This window comes from Staurois parvus, unplaced genomic scaffold (assembly GCF_062004578.1).
Source record: "Staurois parvus isolate SC_StPar_1 unplaced genomic scaffold, SC_StPar_1.0 ptg000592l, whole genome shotgun sequence".
Taxonomy (NCBI): domain Eukaryota; kingdom Metazoa; phylum Chordata; class Amphibia; order Anura; family Ranidae; genus Staurois; species Staurois parvus.
This window is the reverse complement of record NW_028318388.1, coordinates 243,218-263,648: the sequence shown is the minus strand read 5'-3', so window position 1 is coordinate 263,648 and position 20,431 is coordinate 243,218. Positions and strand designations below refer to the sequence as shown.

Sequence of the window (20,431 nt, the reverse complement as noted above, 5' to 3'; positions counted from 1 at the left end):
ATTCATACTCTGAATGGTCTGGGGTCATCAGTGGTGTACCTCAAGGTTCAGTTTTAATACATTTATAAACGATATGGGGTCTGGGATTAAAAATACCATTTTAGTCTTTGCAGATGACACCAAACTGTGCAGTGTAATAACGTCCTCACAGGATGTCTCCAATTTACAAGCCGACCTCAGTGCACTGTTTAATTGGGCAACTATGTGGCAAATTAGGATTTATGTTGATAAATGTAAGGTTATGCACTTGGGGGCTAAGAATATGCATGCATCATACATACTGGGGGGGGTACAACTGGGGGAATCAATAGTTGTGAAGGATCTGGGGGTTAATAATGGCATGCAATGCCAAGCTGCGGTTTCAAAAGCGAGCAAAAACCTCTCTTGTATTTATAGAGGTATAGACTCCAGAGAGAGAGATATCATTCCCCCGGTACAAATCATTAGTAACACCTCATCTGGAATATGCAGTTCAGTTTTGGGCACCAATTCACAAAAAGAACATTGGGGAACTGGAGAAAGTACAGAGAAGGGCAACCAAACTGATAAGAGGCATGGAGGAGATCAGCTATGAGGAAAGATTAGAGGAACTGAATTTATTCTCTCTTCAGAAGAGGAGATTAAGGGGGGATATGATCTCCATGTATAATACATAAGGGGGGATATGATCTCCATGTATAATACATAAGGGGGATATGATCTCCATGTATAATACATAAGGGGGGATATGATCACCATGTATAATACATAAGGGGGGATATGATCTCCATGTATAATACATAAGGGGGGGATATGATCTCCATGTATAATACATAAGGGGGATATGATCTCCATGTATAATACATAAGGGGGGATATGATCTCCATGTATAATACATAAGGGGGGATATGATCTCCATGTATAATACATAAGGGGGGATATGATCTCCATGTATAATACATAAGGGGGATATGATCTCCATGTATAATACATAAGGGGGGATATGATCTCCATGTATAATACATAAGGGGGGATATGATCTCCATGTATAATACATAAGGGGGGATATGATCTCCATGTATAATACATATGGGGGATATGATCTCCATGTATAATACATAAGGGGGATATGATCTCCATGTATAATACATATGGGGGATATGATCTCCATGTATAATACATAAGGGGAATATGATCTCCATGTATAATACATAAGGGGGATATGATCTCCATGTATAATACATAAGGGGGGATATGATCTCCATGTATAATACATATGGGGGATATGATCTCCATGTATAATACATATGGGGGATATGATCTCCATGTATAATACATAAGGGGGGATATGATCTCCATGTATAATACATATGGGGGATATGATCTCCATGTATAAAACATATGGGGGATATGATCACCATGTATAATACATAAGGGGGGATATGATCACCATGTATAATACATAAGGGGGGATATGATCTCCATGTATAATACATAAGGGGGATATGATCTCCATGTATAATACATAAGGGGGGATATGATCTCCATGTATAATACATAAGGGGGGATATAATCTCCATGTATAATACATAAGGGGGGATATGATCTCCATGTATAATACATAAGGGGGGATATGATCTCCATGTATAATACATAAGGGGGGATATGATCTCCAGGTATAATACATAAGGGGGATATGATCGCCATGTATAATACATAAGGGGGATATGATCGCCATGTATAATACATAAGGGGGGATGAGATCTCCATGTATAATACATAAGGGGGGATATGATCTCCATGTATAATACATAAGGGGGATATGATCTCCATGTATAATACATAAGGGGGGGATATGATCTCCATGTATAATACATAAGGGGGGGATATGATCTCCATGTATAATACATAAGGGGGGATATGATCTCCATGTATAATACATAAGGGGGGATATGATCTCCATGTATAATACATAAGGGGGGATATGATCGCCATGTATAATACATAAGGGGGATATGATCGCCATGTATAATACATAAGGGGGGATATGATCGCCATGTATAATACATAAGGGGGGATATGATCTCCATGTATAATACATAAGGGGGGGATATGATCACCATGTATAATACATAAGGGGGGATATGATCTCCATGTATAATACATAAGGGGGGATATGATCTCCATGTATAATACATAAGGGGGGATATGACCTCCATGTATAATACATAAGGGGGATATGACCTCCATGTATAATACATAAGGGGGGATATGACCTCCATGTATAATACATAAGGGGGATATGATCTCCATGTATAATACATAAGGGGGGATATGATCACCATGAATAATACATAAGGCGAGATATGATCTCCATGTATAATACATAAGGGGGGATATGATCTCCATGTATAATACATAAGGGGGGATATGATCTCCATGTATAATACATAAGGGGGATATGATCTCCATGTATAATACATAAGGGGGATATGATCTCCATGTATAATACATAAGGGGGGATATGATCTCCATGTATAATACATAAGGGGGATATGATCTCCATGTATAATACATAAGGGGGATATGATCTCCATGTATAATACATAAGGGGGGAAATATGATCTCCATGTATAATACATAAGGGGGGATATGATCTCCATGTATAATACATAAGGGGGGATATGATCTCCATGTATAATACATAAGGGGGATATGATCTCCATGTATAATACATAAGGGGGATATGATCTCCATGTATAATACATAAGGGGGGATATGATCTCCATGTATAATACATAAGGGGGGGATATGATCACCATGTATAATACATAAGGGGGATATGATCTCCATGTATAATACATAAGGGGGGAAATATGATCTCCATGTATAATACATAAGGGGGGATATGATCTCCATGTATAATACATAAGGGGGGAAATATGATCTCCATGTATAATACATAAGGGGGGATATGATCTCCATGTATAATACATAAGGGGGGATATGATCTCCATGTATAATACATAAGGGGGGATATGATCTCCATGTATAATACATAAGGGGGGGATATGATCTCCATGTATAATACATAAGGGGGGGGGGGATATGATCACCATGTATAATACATAAGGGGGATATGATCTCCATGTATAATACATAAGGGGGGATATGATCTCCATGTATAATACATAAGGGGGGATATGATCACCATGTATAATACATAAGGGGGATATGATCTCCATGTATAATACATAAGGGGGGATATGATCTCCATGTATAAATACATCAGTGGTTCATATAGTGAACTCGGTGTAGTTATTCCCCCTGAGGTCATCACAGAGGACAAGGGGGCGCTCTTTACGTCTGGAGGAAAATAAATTTGATCTCCAAATGCGTAAATGTTTCTTCACAGTAAGAGCTGTGAAAATGTGGAATAGACTTCCTCAAGAGTTGGTTGTGGCCAGCTCAGTGGATTGCTTTAAAAAAGGCCTGGATTCTTTTTTAGATACACAGAATATAACTGGATACTAACATTTATAGGTAAAGTTGATCCAGGGAATATCCGATTGCCTCTTGGGGGATCAGGAAGGAATTTTTTCCCCTACAGGAGCAAACTGAATCGTGCTTTGCTGGGCTTTTTGCCTTCCTCTGGATCAACTGTGGGTGTAGGATTATAACTTTTTTTTTTTTAATGGTTGAACTGGATGGACTTTTGTCTTTTTTCAGCCAGACTGACTATGTAACTATGTAACCTGGTTGTGCTGTGTACATTTTAAGATTGGCTGAAAACAAATGCAAATTATTTGAAAGGATTTGTCTTTAATACTCCCTAAAAAATCACGGACCTGTACAAGCATGCATTCCTTTTGACTAATCTTCATACTTATTCCAGGCCAGTGGCTAAATATTGAAACCAGAACCAGCCAGGCTACTGGTCCTTTTAGAAAGAGGTCCTTGAAGGTAGCCCTGTGTTTCCCCTATCACAGGTTTCCTTTAAGACAATGTACTCCCTTTAACACTAGTCACACTTGGACTGTGGCACAACGGCCCTGGTTTCTCTGAGTCCCAGGCTCTACGTTTCAGAGGAAATGGACAATTAAGATCTTCATTTTGTTTGAGGCCTTGTGAACTATCTTGACTGTGGGGTCTCCTTGTTGGCAATTTGGCTCTGCCGCACTGGCCAGCTGATGCAGGGTGCCTTGGCAAGCCTATATTTAAAGGTGCTGCCCAGCGTGAGAACCTGTAGCTGTTAGACTTGACAATCCTTGACTTTATGCGAGTTAGGGCAGATTCAGAAAAAGTACTGTATGTCCGAGGTAGAAGTTGCTTATCAATTGTGGGGATGGGAGTTTCTTTATGCAGCACCTTGGTAGATGTATGCATTATTTGCCAAAGTCTGAGTCTCTGCTCCAAGGTGCTCACTTCTTTCAGGACCAGGGTGACTTTGTCCATTTTTTCCAGCAGGTCTGAGATTGCTCTGGGAAGATGTTCCACTGCCAGAGCAGGTGAAAGAACAGGGCGAGGACTGCTTGAAGAAAACAGGTCTTGTTCTTCGGCAGAAGGTGGCCGATGAACCAGTTCAGTCTTAGCTGGCATATGGGAGGAGGCTGGGGATGATCTGGTCGAATTAGGTCCCTGGCCTTCAAATCTCACGCTATGGCGATACTAAATGGGGATTAAAGATATATATTATTAAAATAGGAACTGGACATCTCATAAGAACATGCTTAAATCAAAAAAAAATGAGAACTGAAGCTCCTAATAACATGTTGCAAAGAAAAGTAAATACCTCAGTCCATGCCGCTCAATACCACTTGCAGGAGTGACAATCTCCTGTGTCCTCCGAGAATTTCAGTGGTTCTTCCTGAAAACTATGTCTTGTAGTGATGTAGGGGTCTGTTTATATATACACTAGGTATAATATTCCAAGAGGCACAGATTTATTTTTAAGGATATCTATATTAAACTGTTTCTTGTTAAAAAAAATGTACTCCTCTCTGGTTCTTATACCTACTATTGAGCATCTCTGCTACTAAAGTAGTGCATGGCCTCTTTCAGTCCTATCTATATCATCATACCATCATGACCCCTCTCAAGCTGAACCAGGACTGAGCTCCTTAGGTATTGAGAGTGACCATCTACAGAACCTGAGACGGATGTATTCTCCACAGGCACTGACACCAGGTTGCACACACCGTTTTTGTGGTTGTACGCAACCTTATTAGATGTAAGTCAACTATATTTGAATATTTAAGATCACATCTTGTATATTCTTCGCTTTTTTCAATACTGTACCATAAGGGCTCTCCCACCCCCTTATTTCTGTTTTCCATGTGTGCCTCTTGAATCTTCTTTTCGTGATAGTTACCAGATAGATTACATCCTCAGAGCGCAGGTCATCTTGGACCCCATCCTGTGAGTGGACAGTGAAAGGAGAAGTAGCACAGTGAAGAGCTAATTTCTCTGTCACTCTTTGCTCTCCTAACAGCATTCTGCTTGTTAGAACATACAGTAAACGGATTGGCCGCTTGTGCTGCTTCTTCCTCTCACACCCCAGTCTTTCTGTAAGGAACTGTAAAAAACTGATGATACCAGGTGAAATTTATGACGTGTCAGGCTGAATTCATACTGGAATGGACAGCTGTTGGATCGCTTTACCCATCCGGCAGCTGACTATTCTGACTGCGGAAGGGGGATGTGTGCTGTGCAATTCAGCGCATCACACAGCTCGCTTTTTTGGGCAAACTTTATTTGATGTGCTCATACGTTCACTTCATTCATGCTGCTGTAGAACAGCGTGATGCTCTCAGCTGCTGTACAATTATATACAATCCTGTACTGCGTGCTGCAATAAAATACAGCATGTCTGCATTTTGTCGCAGCTCACTGCAGCACAGCTCTGGGCTGTGTTGCAGTGTGAATAAGACACACAGAAATTTTTTGTTTTCTGTGTGTCTGTGCAGTGACTGGTGTTTGGTAGTAAAACGCTGGTCACTGCACATAATGTGAATTACCCTTCAGTGATTACAGGGTTACAATAATTTGTTTTTACACGTAGAGTTCTTAAAATAGAACTACAGTGAATTCTTTAATTTTGGTTATAACAGGGAACCTTTAACTGAAAGTAAGGAAAAATCCAAAATTCTGAGTTGTCGCTAAATAAGAATATAGAGGAAATCTCCCAATGGGGACACTTGTTCCAGTGCCTAGGTAATTTTCTTTCTTTGGAGAGGTTCCCTACCACTTCCTGTTGTATTTGCAGGACAGGAAGTGAGAGGAAGTCTTCCCATTGAGAAAGAGAAGTCAGAAAAAAGTATGACTGGGGTTTTGACCATTTCATACTATATCAAAAACCAAAAAATGGCTTTAAATATTCTCTATACAAGTTATCTCAACTATGTGTTTAAGGAGACTTGAAAAACACACAGTGATCGAAAACCTTGAGAAATCTAAGCTACACAGACAATAGGTGATGCCTGGGTGTGAGTGTACAACCTAACCACCCAAAGTTCTTTCAGTTCAAACATGCATCAGCCTTAGAAACAGTAGAAATTGGGAGAGAGAATTTTCCTACCGACCCCCTCCCGACGAACAGCAATAGACATTGTAATGGTAGTGCATCCAATGAACAATGCCATATCCCAGATCTGTGAACATTGTTTATAGATACACTTACATACTACAGAGTATATTGGGGTTCTTATGTTAGATAGAGCCTTCCACCTCCCCATATTACTGCTAGAGGGTGTATATGCGACATATGTTAGTCCTATGCTTGTAAAAACGTACAGCATATACACTATATTGCCAAAAGTAATGGGACACCACTCCAAATCATTGGATTCAGGGGTTCCAATCACCTCCATGGCCACAGGTGTAAAAAATCAAGCTCCTAGGCACACAGATGGCTTCTACAAATATTTGTGAAAGAATGGGTTGCTTTCAGGAGCTCAGTGAATTCAAATATGGTACCGTGATAGGTTGCTGCAGTCCACTTGTGAAATTTCCTTGCTACTAAATATTCCACATCAAACGTCAGTGGTATTATAACAAATTGGAAGCAACTGGGAAGAACATCAATTCAGCCACAAAGTGGTAGGCCACGTAAAATTAGAAAGCGGGGTCAGTGCATGCTGAAGTGCGCAGAAGTTGCCAACTGCCTGCAATAGCTAAAGACCTCCAAACTTCATGTGGCCTTCAGATTAGCACAACAACAGTGCATAGAGAGCTTCATGGAATGGGTTTCCATGGCCGAACAGCTGCATCCAAGCCTTCCATCACCAAGAGCAATGCAAAGCGTTGGATGCAGTAGTGTGAAGCACACCATCAGTGGACTTTAGAGCAGTGAAGACGTGTTCTCTGGAGTGATGAATCACGCTTCTCTGTCTGGCAATTTGATAGACGTGTCTGGGTTTAGCGGTTGTCAGAACAGTACTTACCTGACTGCATTGTGCCAGTTGTAAAGTTTGGTGGAGGGGGGATTATGGTGTGGGGTTGCTTTTCAGGGGTTGGGCCTGGCCCCTTTGTTCCAGTGAAGGGAACTCTTAAGGCATCAGCACACCAAGACAATTTCATGCTCCCAACTTTGTAGGAAGAGTTTGGGGATGGCCCCTTCCTGTTCCAACATGACTGCACACCAGTGCACAAAGCAAGGTTCATAAAGACATGGATGAGCGAGTTTGGGGTGGAGGAACATGACTAGCCGGCACATGACTAGTCATGACCTCAACCCGATAGAACACCTTTAGGATGAATTAGAGCGGAGACTGCGAGCTAGGCCTTCTCATCCGACATCAGTGCCTGACCTCACAAATGTGCGTCAGGAAGAATGTTTAAACATTCCCATAGACACCCTCCTAAACCTTGTAGACAGCCTTCCCAGAAGAGTTGAAGCTTTTATAGCTGCAAAGGATGTGCCAACTCAATATTGAAGCCTACGGACTAAGACTGGGATGCCAGTAAAGTTCATGTGCGTCTAAAGGCAAGCATCCCAATACTTTTGGCAATAGTGTATATCATGTCTGGTAAATGGAAACACTTCTATAAACAAAATTGATGCACAAAGGCTCCCAGTGGCACATCTAGGCCTAGTGGCCCAGGAAATGTTCCCCAGGTCTCAGTTGAAGTGCCATGGGTTATGGTCTCTCAAAATTTTCTTGTCGTTGAATTACTACTATCATATGCATCCATTGTAGGGCCATGGGATGACCATCTCTGGTCTCCAGTAACTTCACATAATGATTATGGGAGTAAAACCAACATGTAACTTGAGAATAGTTAATTCACAAATAAGGGAATGTACTAGTCCACTGTGTTTTAATCCTGAAGCTAGGGCCTGGAAAATTCTTCTAAAACCTTCCATTCCCCTACAGTAACAAATAAAGTTTATACTCACACAATAAAAGTATGAGAATGCAAAAAATGTATTGAAATGCTGAAAGGCTCTGGATGGGGTTGGGTGTCACTGTGGAGATAATGAGGGTTCTGGAGAGGGTTAGGGGACTCAGCAGCAGACTTGGTGGCCCTGTAGAGGATGTGGTTTCTGGAGGGGGCTGGGGGATCCATGGAGCACTGTGTGTTGTCTGGAGAGCACAGCAAGGGCTAAGAGGCACTGCGAGACACTATTAGAGGTTGGGGGCATTAAGGAAGGCTTGAGGCTAAGCAGCAGGTTGGGGGGAGGGCAATGGTGGAGGTTCAGTGGCACTGTGGGGGCTGTGGGCTCTCAGGCTGCCTGGGGGCATTGTGGGAGGCGGTTGAGGTTAACTGTGGGCAGTTATAGGAGGTTGGGAGCACATTGGGAACTGGAAGGCACTGTGATAGGTTAGGGGATATGCAGTTGGCTGGAGGCCTGGGAGATGAAAGGTTGCAGCCTAGCGGTAGACCACAGCTAGATGTTGAGAACCACTGCCTTAGATACTACCAAATCCTGGTGTCTTGTACTGAAAAATGACCAGCTTAAGCATACCTTTACTCTAAAATGTTCTTATTTAGTATGTAGGAAAGGAGATGAGAAGATGCTAGAGACCTTACTGGGGTTATAAAAAAAATCTTAAGCCACCCCTTAACACTAGAGCTAAGTTCTCACCAGCTAGCAGTACATACAGTCAGGTCCATAAATATTGGGACATCGACACAATTCTAACATTTTTGGCTCTATACACCACTACAATGGATTTGAAATGAAACGAACAAGATGTGCTTTAACTGCAGACTGTCAGCTTTAATTTGAGGGTATTTACATCCAAATCAGGTGAACAGTGTAGGAATTACAACAGTTTGCATATGTGCCTCCCACTTGTTAAGGGACCAAAAGTAATGGGACAATTGGCTTCTCAGTTGTTCCATGGCCAGGTGTGTGTTATTCCCTCATTATCCCAATTACAACGAGCAGATAAAAGGTCCAGAGTTAATTTCAAGTGTGCTATTTGCATTTGGAATCTGTTGCTGTAAACTCTCAAGATGAGATCCAAAGAGCTGTCACTATCAGTGAAGCAAGCCATCATTAGGCTGAAAAAACAAAACAAACCCATCAGAGCAATATCAAAAACATTAGGCGTGGCCAAAACAACTGTTTGGAACATTCTTAAAAAGAAGGAACGCACCGGTGAGCTCAGCAACACCAAAAGACCCGGAAGACCACGGAAAGCAACTGTGGTGGATGACCGAAGAATTCTTTCCCTGGTGAAGAAAACACCCTTCACAACAGTTGGCCAGATCAAGAACACTCTCCAGGAGGTAGGTGTATGTGTGTCAAAGTCAACAATCAAGAGAAGACTTCACCAGAGTGAATACAGAGGGTTCACCACAAGATGGAAACCATTGGTGAGCCTCAAAAACAGGAAGGCCAGATTAGAGTTTGCCAAACGACATTTAAAAATGCTTTCACAGCTCTGGAACAACATCCTATGGACAGATGAGACCGAGATCAACTTGTACCAGAGTGATGGGAAGAGAAGAGTATGGAGAAGGAAAGGAACTGCTCATGATCCCAAGCATACCACCTCATCAGTGAAGCATGGTGGTGGTAGTGTCATGGCGTGGGCATGTATGGCTGCCAATGGAACTGATTCTCTTGTATTTATTGATGATGTGACTGCTGACATAAGCAGCAGGATGAATTCTGAAGTGTTTCCGGCAATATTATCTGCTCATATTCAGCCAAATGCTTCAGAACTCATTGGACGCTTCACAGTGCAGATGGACAATGACCCAAAGCAGACTGCAAAAGCAACCAAGGAGTTTTTTAAGGGAAAGAAGTGGAATGTTATGCAATGGCCAAGTCAATCACCTGACCTGAATCGGATTGAGCATGCATTTCACTTGCTGAAGACAAAACTGAAGGAAAATGCCCCAAGAACAAGCAGGAACTGAAGACAGTTGCAGTAGAGGCCTGGCAGAGCATCACCAGGGATGAAACCCAGCGTCTGGTGATGTCTATGCGTTCCAGACTGCAGGCTGTAATTGACTGCAAAGGATTTGCAACCAAGTATTAAAAAGTGAAAGTTTGATTTATGATTATTATTCCGTCCCATTACTTTTGGTCCCTTAACAAGTGGGAGGCACATATGCAAACTGTTGTAATTCCTACACCGTTCACCTGATTTGGATGTAAATACCCTCAAATTAAAGCTGACAGTCTGCAGTTAAAGCAAAATTTGTTTGTTTCATTTCAAATCCATTGTGGTGGTGTATAGAGCCAAAAATGTTAGAATTGTGTCGATGTCCCAATATTTATGGACCTGACTGTAGTTGCCAACATTTCAAAAAAATTTTCAGGGACACCTTTTTTTCCTGTATGTCCAGAAAGCCACTGTAGGCAGAGCATTACTTTAGTTGGAGGCGAGGCTTTAATTTATTATAGATGTGGCTCCCCAAGAAAAGAAATAAAAATGTGGTGCGTGAAGTGCGCTGTGACAAAAAGTGGGTGTGGTTTAAATTCCACTGGGCATGGCTTAAAGGGGGGTTGTTAAATAGAGTCTGAGATGGCTTACATCTGCATAAGATACAGGACATCCACCGCCACTTTGCCCGCCCCTACTATAAAAAAAAAACAAGACTACTAGAGACCACCAGCCACAAAGACCTCCCCAGATAAGATGAGCAGATGAGGCAGGCTTGACAAAGTGGATGGAGCAGGAAATCACTCAGAAAATTATTACCCGAGTCCTCTGCTGCCTCTGACCCCCAAAGTCCTCTGTCTATTTGGGTCTCCACTCTCCCCTCCTCCTTTGTCTGTCACTGCTCCTCTCTGGTCCGGTCCTGTTCGCAGCCACTCTGACAAATCAGTGTGTATGTCCAGGCTGTGTCGTAGTCCGGGTTCGCTGTGTAACTCAGCCGCAGCCTCCTCTAGCTCACCACGGCTCACGGTGGGTTGCTGTGATCACCTTCGGCTGGCAACACCGCCTCACTAGTACTGATCAACCAAGAGGCAGGCACCACCTGACTTCCTGGAGGAGTAGGAGGTAGGGAGAGGATCTGCTGTGTGTGATCACCTCTCTGTTACCCCGGAGCTGCAGTTTTGTGTTTTGCCATACAGTGACTGAACTAAGCCGTCAGTGACAGAGCTTAATTTTTGGGATTATGCCTGGGAGAAGCTCTGAGCAGGACATCTGGCAGTTTTTTGTGAATTTCCTGGGCATTTCGAGACTGTTGGCAACTATGGCAGTATTGCAAAGACGAAGGGGACAGCATTCTGAAGGATGAGGGCATTCTGTGGCTCTGTGTCATTGATGTGTCATGATATAAAGCTTCAAACTAAGCCTGCTAATGCCTCCCCGCACTCTTGGTCACTTTAGTAGAGGAAGTCTTAGTAAGGGCTTTTTAAAGTCATGAAACATTTTTTAAGCAATTGTGTAATTCCTCACCTCTTTCACTTTGTTGACTCCCAGCCACAGCTTAAACCTTTTCACAAAGAAGTCAATCATCTCGTAATCTTGAGGTTCGAGAGCCAGACGGTAACATTCTACTCGGGTACGACGATAACTAGTCAGTACTGAACCACACAGAAGCCCCCTGCACACCAGCAAGACACTCAGACCCAACCATCCAAGACAAGGGATACACTTTAGCATGGGCCAGAAGCTCTGACCATTCCACAGCAAGTCAGAAATTTTGTTGCAGGAGATACTGAGTGCTGGTAATAATACAACGGTCACCTGAAGAGAGATTATGCAATGTTTTTAAATTATTTGTGCAATAATTGATGTATATATTATAGAAGTGCCAAATACAAAGCAAAAAAATAACTGGCATTTAACCTAACTCATACATTTATAGTTTATTTGAACAGAAAATCTCAGGATGATTGATACCTGGAACCAGGGGAGGACTGACCATTTGGAAACTCGGGCACTGCCCGAGGGCCCGGGGTCAGTAGGGGGCCCCATGAGATGCCCCTGGTACCGCTTTCATAGGATTTTTTGAGTTTGGGCAAGGACACGGGCCCCATGATCCCCTATTGCCCGGGGGCCCCATGAGTTGTCAGTCCACCCCTGCCTAGAACACAAGAAGCTTGAATCCAACATGGGAGTCTGTCACAGCCCAACTTTCAAAATGAGTGCTTTATATGGAGTGGGCAAGTCACTGGGCATAATGTAGCATTTACAAAAGAAAAGAATAAATCATGTTCAGAGGATCTGTGAAAACGCTGGCACAACAGTTGGTACAAATTATTCAATAACTCTGAATCAAAAGTACGGGGTCTCCACGATAAATGATAGTATGCGAATGGAAATAATGCTGGTAATGGACAATGATACTTTTGAGAAATTCACTGTTATATGGTATATTTGGATCCACTTCTGCACTTCTGATGACCTCAAGGCAATGCTGTCCCCTAACAGTGGAACTACGGACATGTTGCTTCAACCTAGCACTAGTCCAGCTTGGAGGTACCTTTGCTGACTTCCCATGTTTGCCCCAACAACCGGTTTATGTACTGCCCTCTGATTGGTAGCTCCTTTTAGTAGCTATTTTGGCCTTCAATATTTGCTCACGTTCTATTTCTTTTTTTTCTTATCTTTCTATTTTCCACTTTATGCCCACTTGGTGGTCATTCTTCTCTCTCTAGTTTTTTTTTTTTCTGTTTCCTCTTTTGTCATTTTATTGTGCCATGCTGCATCTTGCTGATCTAGGTGACTAATTTCATCATCACACCGCAGACCTATTGTACACCAGCTTAGTTCAGAAGGTGGCAGTGTTTGAGGCCTTGGAACCGGAGCCTGATTCTATGGTATTTAGGGTCTAGTTTACTTCATTTCCTTATACTTTTGTATTAACCTGTTGCCTCATCTTTGACGCTATTATATTCAGACTGTGATTGGGACTCATTTCCACAGCCGACATTACTTGAAAGTGTTTTTGTCTCTTCTTGACATTTTGTAAAACTAATAAAGATATATTTGCCTCCAAATCAAAAGTGCGCTTGTGACATCATCACGCACCCCGATCTCAGGAAGCGGCCTGTCTGAATCCCGGGACCAGCTCATGTCAGATAAGCACATTTTATTAAACAATATATTTGGTTTTACATTATGTGGCTCCCTTGGCTCTCTTCCTATTGTATGGTTGAGTGTTAAGAGTTGACGAATGAGACTTCCATGAGGGTGAAATCGGACCCAGAGGAGGTGTGCATTATCCCAACTGGGTACCATATGGATTTACAAGCTCATTTGAATATTTTCTGGTTGAAAGAGTCGGCATGCTCTGGTAAGTGTGTTTTATTGAGCAGATGGCAGGGCATCACTAAGGTGTCAAGGTTTATAAAGAGTCACCTGACTGTATGGATGAAGATTTTGTTTACCGCTTTGGAACTGTCATTATTTTTTTGCACTTATTTATATAGACTCACTCACTTTATGATTTGTGTCAATTGGTGATTAGAATGTAACATTTGACTTGGTATTCTGAAAGATAGAGAATAGTAACCTAGCAGGATGGGAGTCATTTTGAGTCATTCTGAGATAGGTTTCCATTAAAATTACCACTTTAAGATTTTTTCAGGATAAATAATATGAAAAAAACAGGTAACTTTCTAGGTTCCAGAGGGGCAAGATGGCCAAACCTCTGATATTGAAAGCTGAATTCCAGGCAAACAACTGAATACACAAATATACATATAAAGGAGCTCTTACTCTTAGTTTGTAAGCTCCAAGGAGCAGGGCCCTCCTAACTCTCTTGTATTGAACTTTATCATTGCTGTATTGTCTCCCTTTATTTTGTAAAGTGCTGAGCAAACTGTTGGTGCTATATAAATCCTGTATAATTATAATATCTGCCAAGGATTTGTACTTCTGTCTCTCTGTAATTGAGATATATATTGCTCTACAACAGCACAGTTCCACCTTGGGGGTGGTGGAAGTGGTTGGGAATGGGGGGTTGTCAGGAGACCTATTTTTTCTCTGCTGCACTTTGGTAACATTTACAAGTCTTGTCCCTCCCTCAACCTGTGACTGGACAGTGAAGGAGAAGCAGCACAATAATGAGCTCCAAAGCACTGAAGAACCACTCACTAGTTTCTTGAGCTGCTTCTACCTCGTCCATGCTGAGCTCCCTGTTCATGGACTGCCGGAGGCTGATACCAGGTCAGATTCAGGTACTTACTCTTGCCAAAAATACAAATGTTTCCTTAGTGGAAAACAAGTTTGGGGGTCTGTGTAGCTTGAGCTCAATAGTCACCTCACCGGTTTGAAGGGGGAGTCGTGTCCACAATAGTATGCAGTCTTGCAAGTGTAGTGTAGGAAAGGATGCCGTTCTAATGGCATGTGGAATCTTGTATGAAGATGGCCTCAGCTGTTGCTCCAGCCACGCCTTCTGATGCACCCTGCCCACCAGGGTTTGGTCATAGAGGAGTCCTCTGTTACCAAGCCCCGGTGGGTGGGGTGAAACACATCAGAGGGCATGGCTGGAGCGAGGGCAGAGGCCATGTTCATCCAAGATTCCATGTGCGGTTAGAGTAGCATCCTTTCCTACACTACACTTGCAAGTTTGGCGGCTTGTTTTAATAATTTTTTTGGTGGTGTCCTTGGCATATACCTAGAATTACGAGTGGAAAAACAAGAAACATGGTATAGATACCTTCGGCACAAATACTGCACAGGGCCCTTGCTAGTTTTCACCCACCATTATAGTCATTATTAAAATCGTTCATGTAGTTTAGTGGTTACTACAGAAAATTTCAGTAATCAATTTTTACCCACCAGGTTAATGCAATGAGTCAGTGCCAGCATAAGGACAGCAATAAAAAGTACCAAACCAGGTAATTCCTTCCATAACAACTGGAATGTTCTAACAAACACCGCCCAGCGCCGCACAAACCGAAACTGTTGTGCAACCTTCAAAGAGACAAAACAGCATTAAAAAGAGAACCAAGAAAAAATACCTGAATCTTGTTATATACAGTCCCAGTTTGCTCTTCACAGGACTGGGTCATAGATGTTCAAAATAAAAACTCTCACCTTCAACATGATCAGTAATAGCAGAGTGGCAGACAGGGCAACCTGTGTTCGCGAAAGCAATGCTACATCATACAGGCTGATAAACGCCCAGGGTTTTGCCTGATATTGTTCCATCCGATGCTTTGTTAGCCAAACTCTGCCAATGTGCACAAAACCTGTGGCTGCAGATGCCAACCCAAGAAGTAGCCGCGTCCAGCGGGGAGAGTAGGATGAACCTGAAGAGCAGAATCCAACTAAGGCAGCCAGTTCAGGATACAGAAAAAGCAGAGCAGCAAGCAAGAGGGAGAACTGTGGAAGAGAGAAAGGTATTGGTCAACCTCCTTGCAGTCCATTGTATGTCTTTATGGACAAGATAGCACAGAAACAGCAGTTGAAGAACCTACTCTTAGCAAGAGATAAAGATTGATGATCCATCCTTATGCTATGGGATCTCTTTGCAGGAGTTATAACTATGGACCATGTCATGGTAATAAAGAATGAAAGCACATTGTAGTCTGGCACATTACTATGAGTATGTCTAGGAAATCGCTGTTCTAGCATCTTCGCCATGTTTCTGTGGTGTTCCATACGGTTTACTACCATCACCTCTTCTGTTTACAGATTACGTGCTACTTCTTGGTAAAAATAGTCCAGCATCAATGGCTTGGCAATACAGATGATATATACCCAAAATACGCACGTTCTTAACCCCAGAAATCACTAAACAGCTCATCCACTCCCTCATCGTATCATGACTCGATTACTGCAACTCCCTCCTTACTGGCCTGCCTTGCCGCTGGCTATCCTCGCTTCAGTCCATCCTGAATACGGCTGCCAGACTCATTCACCTTTCCAACCGCTCCATTTCCGCCACCCCCTCTGCCAATCCCTCCACTGGCTTCCGATTGCGCAACGGATAAAATTCAAAATCCTAACACTGACGTACAAAGCTGTCCACCATACTGCCCCGAACTACATCACTGACCTAATATCCAAGTACCACCCAGCACACACACTCCGCTCCTCACAAGACCTCCTTCTCTCTAGTTCCCTGGTCTCCACCTCCCATGCCCGCCTCCAGGACTTCTCCAGGGTGTCACCCATCCTCTGGAACTCCCTGCCCCAACCCATCAGATTATCACCTACTCTCCTCTCCTTTAGGCGCACCCTGAAAACCCATCTCTTCAGGGAAGCCTACCCCACCCCCTGCTAACTTGCCAGCCTCCTCCACTCTTCCTACCACCCCATCCCCCACAGCTATCTCCTCCTGTGCCGCCATCCCCTCCCTCCTAGAATGTAAGCTCGAAAGAGCAGGGCCCTCGATCTCCTCATGTTTTGCATTGTATTGTTGTTGTTCTGTCACATGTTCTGTCCCCCTTTGTAATGTACAGCGCTGAGCGAACTATTGGCGCTTTATAAATACTGTATAATAATAATATATAGCTGTGTTTTTCCTTGAAGCTAGGTCTGTAGAACTTAGTTTACGCTTCAGGTTGGCAGTAAAACTAGGTGGTTAAGCCACATTTTTTCCACCCCTTTATGCTGCAAAGGCAGCTGGGCAGGGTTGTACACATGCTATGGCTATGATTCTCTGTTTTACAGCATGGTAAAAATAATCTCTGTTGTCACATTTGGTGGGCTGTTCTAACGTCAACCACTCATTCAAGTCAATAGAGCTGCGCCATAACCACAAGCAAAAAACTAGCCTCACAAATTAGGTGGGGTATTCCCATTCAAAAAGCCCATTTGGATGTAAAAAAAAAAGCAGGCATTTAGGAGGTAGCAGTATCGTCTGTCAGCTGTGCATGTGCCACTCGATGAAAAGAAATTCATCGCAAATTGTTTTTCACAGACTGATGCAGATGTAAAACGACCTCCAAGAGGGTCTACCTTTCATATGTCATGTATTCCTTAAAATACTGTCTGGGATCTGATTCATATGAAGACTTTTTCTTTCAGGTACATTTTGTTAATCAGGTACAATTTGTGGAAAAGCAGTTTAAAGAGGTCATACTCACTGCTAGTGCCATAGGCAGATTCAGACCATGTCCTGGCTTCTCAAGATGGAATGGGAGGATGGAGAGCTTGAAAGCCCTGCTTCCATAGGGCGACAGATCCAGATGAACAATGGTGGAAATATAAAGACCAACATCTTTGTGATACTGTGTGATCTCCACTTGAAGAATGCTGAAAAACAGATATAAATGTATTGGTCTAATGACCAGTTTTGTATTTAATTTAAGGTTAAATGTATCTCTAGGCAACACCTTTTTTTAGCTTTAGATAACGTAGGGAGAGTTAGGCTCCCTGTGAAGTTTTTGTATAGCTGTCTGTGTAACCATTGGGTAGAATCACCCTTCTATTTGTACTGGTGACCATTGTCATCTGGAAAGAGAACAAGGTAAATCCAAAACTTTATAGTTGTTCCTATAACAAGGGGGAATCATCCAATGGGGACACCTGTTTTAGGGACAACTGTCTGAAAATGGAATTTTCTTTTTATTTACTTGTAGCACACTCCTAGATAGGTGCTAGGATTAGATAGATTTAGTTTGTATTTTGATAGTTACATTTAGTTGTTACACTGTAGACAGTGTGGTCATAATTGCTGTTAGGTAAAGTAAAGAGTTATACAGATGGCAGCATAAATATTGTTACAGCCCTGGCCTATCCCAGAGAGAGAGTCTCTGGTGGCATGCTGGGTAACTGTTTATATTCAGTGAGCACACTGAGTTTTGGGTATTTCCTCTAGGATTGTTCCAGCCTGGACTAAGGGCATGCTGGGTTCTGCTAAAGGTGACTGAGGGGTTGTCTACTGAAGATCTGGTCTGGTATCACAAAGGAAGGCAACCTGCTGTTCTTGGGTATTGTGAGTACAGACACCCCTAAAGGATCTTAGAGACTTAGGGAGTCAGCTGCAGGTCTGGGCTAAAGGGGACACAGCTGGTGTTCCAAAGAGCTTTGTCCACTTAATCTCCTACCTAAAGGGACACTCTAGTTTGCTGCTACTACTACTGTTGCCTTAAAACTGAATGTACTGTTTGTTTCAAGCATGGGCTTTGCCATAGCTTATCCAAAAGAATACCTGAAACCCTCAACTGTACATACTTTCTGTTTTTAGAGTATCCCACCTATTTCCCTCAACCCTATCCAAGTTCTCGTAAAATAAAAACAACAAAAACAACACGCCTAGACTGGTCATTGAAGAAACGTGTGAACTAGCCTATGTGCCTGGCTGCGGAGCAAAGCTTTTGGGAAAGACTTGAACAGTATTTCTGCAGCTTCTATGGGAGTAGCACTACATACTCCTAATTCCCGAGACATAAAGCAAAGATAATTTCCACAATCGTGCAGACACCAAAAAAAATAGTATAGTTTGTCAAATTCAACTGGATTTGATCTGTAACTTTAAAGATGTTTTGTAGATTATCCAAAACACTTAATCCAATCGCCATAGGGCAGATATTATTGTCCCAGCACATAATGGGAGGAGTGAAAGTTGTGGGGTTGCATTGGGGATTTTTACAGGCTGATTATGAATAATTACTTTGGTTTAACCAATCACAACACCTCCCCCCATTTGGTTTTCTATGGACCACAAGTTGGGTAACTCTAGGACTGAGAGCAGCTGTCATTTTGGTAGCTTGTGCCAGCTGAGCCACTGTACATGCGATTGTACAGACACTATTCATCTCAGCTCGGAGAGTGAAGGACACACTTTGGCATTTTCACCTTGTATTACATAGTTCAATAGTTAGTCTGGCTGAAAAAAGACAAACGTCCATCCAGTTCAACCATAAACTGCCAAAGGACTCCTTCCCAACACTGACTGCAATTCCAAAGGTCTTTACGAAGAGTGGATCTCAACCACCGGTTCATGGCTTCCCTTATCCCAGGCCTCCAGCCAGCTGCAGATCCCTTAACTTCCAACAGTGCCTTCCAGCTACCATATTGCGCTCCAACCTTCCATAGTGGCCCCAGGCATCTGAAAGCCCTCACCCTCTACAGTTCCCCCAAACCTCCTTCAGTGCCCCCTCCAAACTCCCACAGCAACCCCAGCTTCCTTCAGAAAGCTCATCCCCTAGTCTGCTGCAGAGTTTGCTAACTCAATCTACCACCCCCATCCACAGTGACACCCAAACCCATCCAAAGCCTTCCAACATTTCAATACATATTTTGCATTCCCATATTTATATTGTATTTGTATAAACTTTATTTTTTACTGTTGGGACATGGAAGGTTTTGAAAGAATTTACCAAGTCCTGGTCTGGAAGGCTGAGAATCAGTGTTCTAGAAAGTCCATAATGAGCTTGTAGACAGCAGGCTAAGTGTTAACTGATTCCAGCACAGTCCTTTCTCATAGCCCACTGCAGCCTCTTCCACAGACATCAAAACATGCATAAAATAATGTACAGCAAAAAATGTACAGCACAGCAGTTAAATAAAGTGAACATTCTGACATCAGCAGAGTTACAACATTTCCTGTTGTCAGCAGTAGACTAATCTTTTTCTTGTTGTGTGCAGTTTCTGTTTAAGTATCCTGTAATATTACTTCTATTGTATGGCACGTACCTCTTACTGATCCAATGAAAGTTATTCAAGGCTCGGATCAAGTTGAACGCCTTCTCCTTTGTGTCACCAAGTTCAAAACATGGTTTCTTTAGCAAGCTAGAGATAACAGCATCCAGTTAAAACCATACTACACAAATCTCTTAGCAGTTTTGGATTGAGTTGGGAAGGGTTAGAACAGGGTGTAAAACTCAATTTCAATGTCGACCGCATCAGAATTGTTTGCCCTGAAAGGCCCAATTGTATTTGTAAGACTAGATGTCCAGAGCACCCCACCCCACATACATCAGATGTCAAGATCTCCCCCACCATCAGAAATCAAGAGTCCCCCACCCTCCCTTACATCACAGTGCACCCCCCCCCCCAACCTTGTGCTGCTGCTAGGAAGAAGCTGGGGGGCAGAGCTGGGAAGCAGAAAGGGCAGGATCTGGAGGAGAATCAGAGGA

At 42.7% G+C, this 20,431-nt stretch overlaps 1 protein-coding gene across 4 annotated transcripts in view; it reads right to left on the bottom strand.

Moving 5' to 3' along the window:
* Positions 1–1,379: 1,379 nt before the first annotated feature.
* LOC149449951 (polycystin-1-like) overlaps positions 1,380–20,431 on the bottom strand; it is a 123,105-nt gene continuing 104,053 nt past the window's right edge. For 3 of the 4 annotated variants that reach the window (XM_089692532.1, XM_089692533.1, XM_089692534.1), the window contains 6 exons: positions 19,989–20,084; positions 17,435–17,603; positions 15,438–15,725; positions 15,180–15,314; positions 11,847–12,137; positions 1,380–4,647 (listed from right to left, as the gene is read on the bottom strand). In XM_089692532.1, coding sequence (XP_089548658.1) covers positions 3,976–4,647; positions 11,847–12,137; positions 15,180–15,314; positions 15,438–15,725; positions 17,435–17,603; positions 19,989–20,084 — 1,651 coding nt within the window. In that variant the 3' untranslated portion in view covers positions 1,380–3,975. Of the gene's footprint in view, positions 4,648–11,846; positions 12,138–15,179; positions 15,315–15,437; positions 15,726–17,434; positions 17,604–19,988; positions 20,085–20,431 lie in introns of those variants that run through there. The other variant, XM_089692535.1, reaches the window with a different exon arrangement.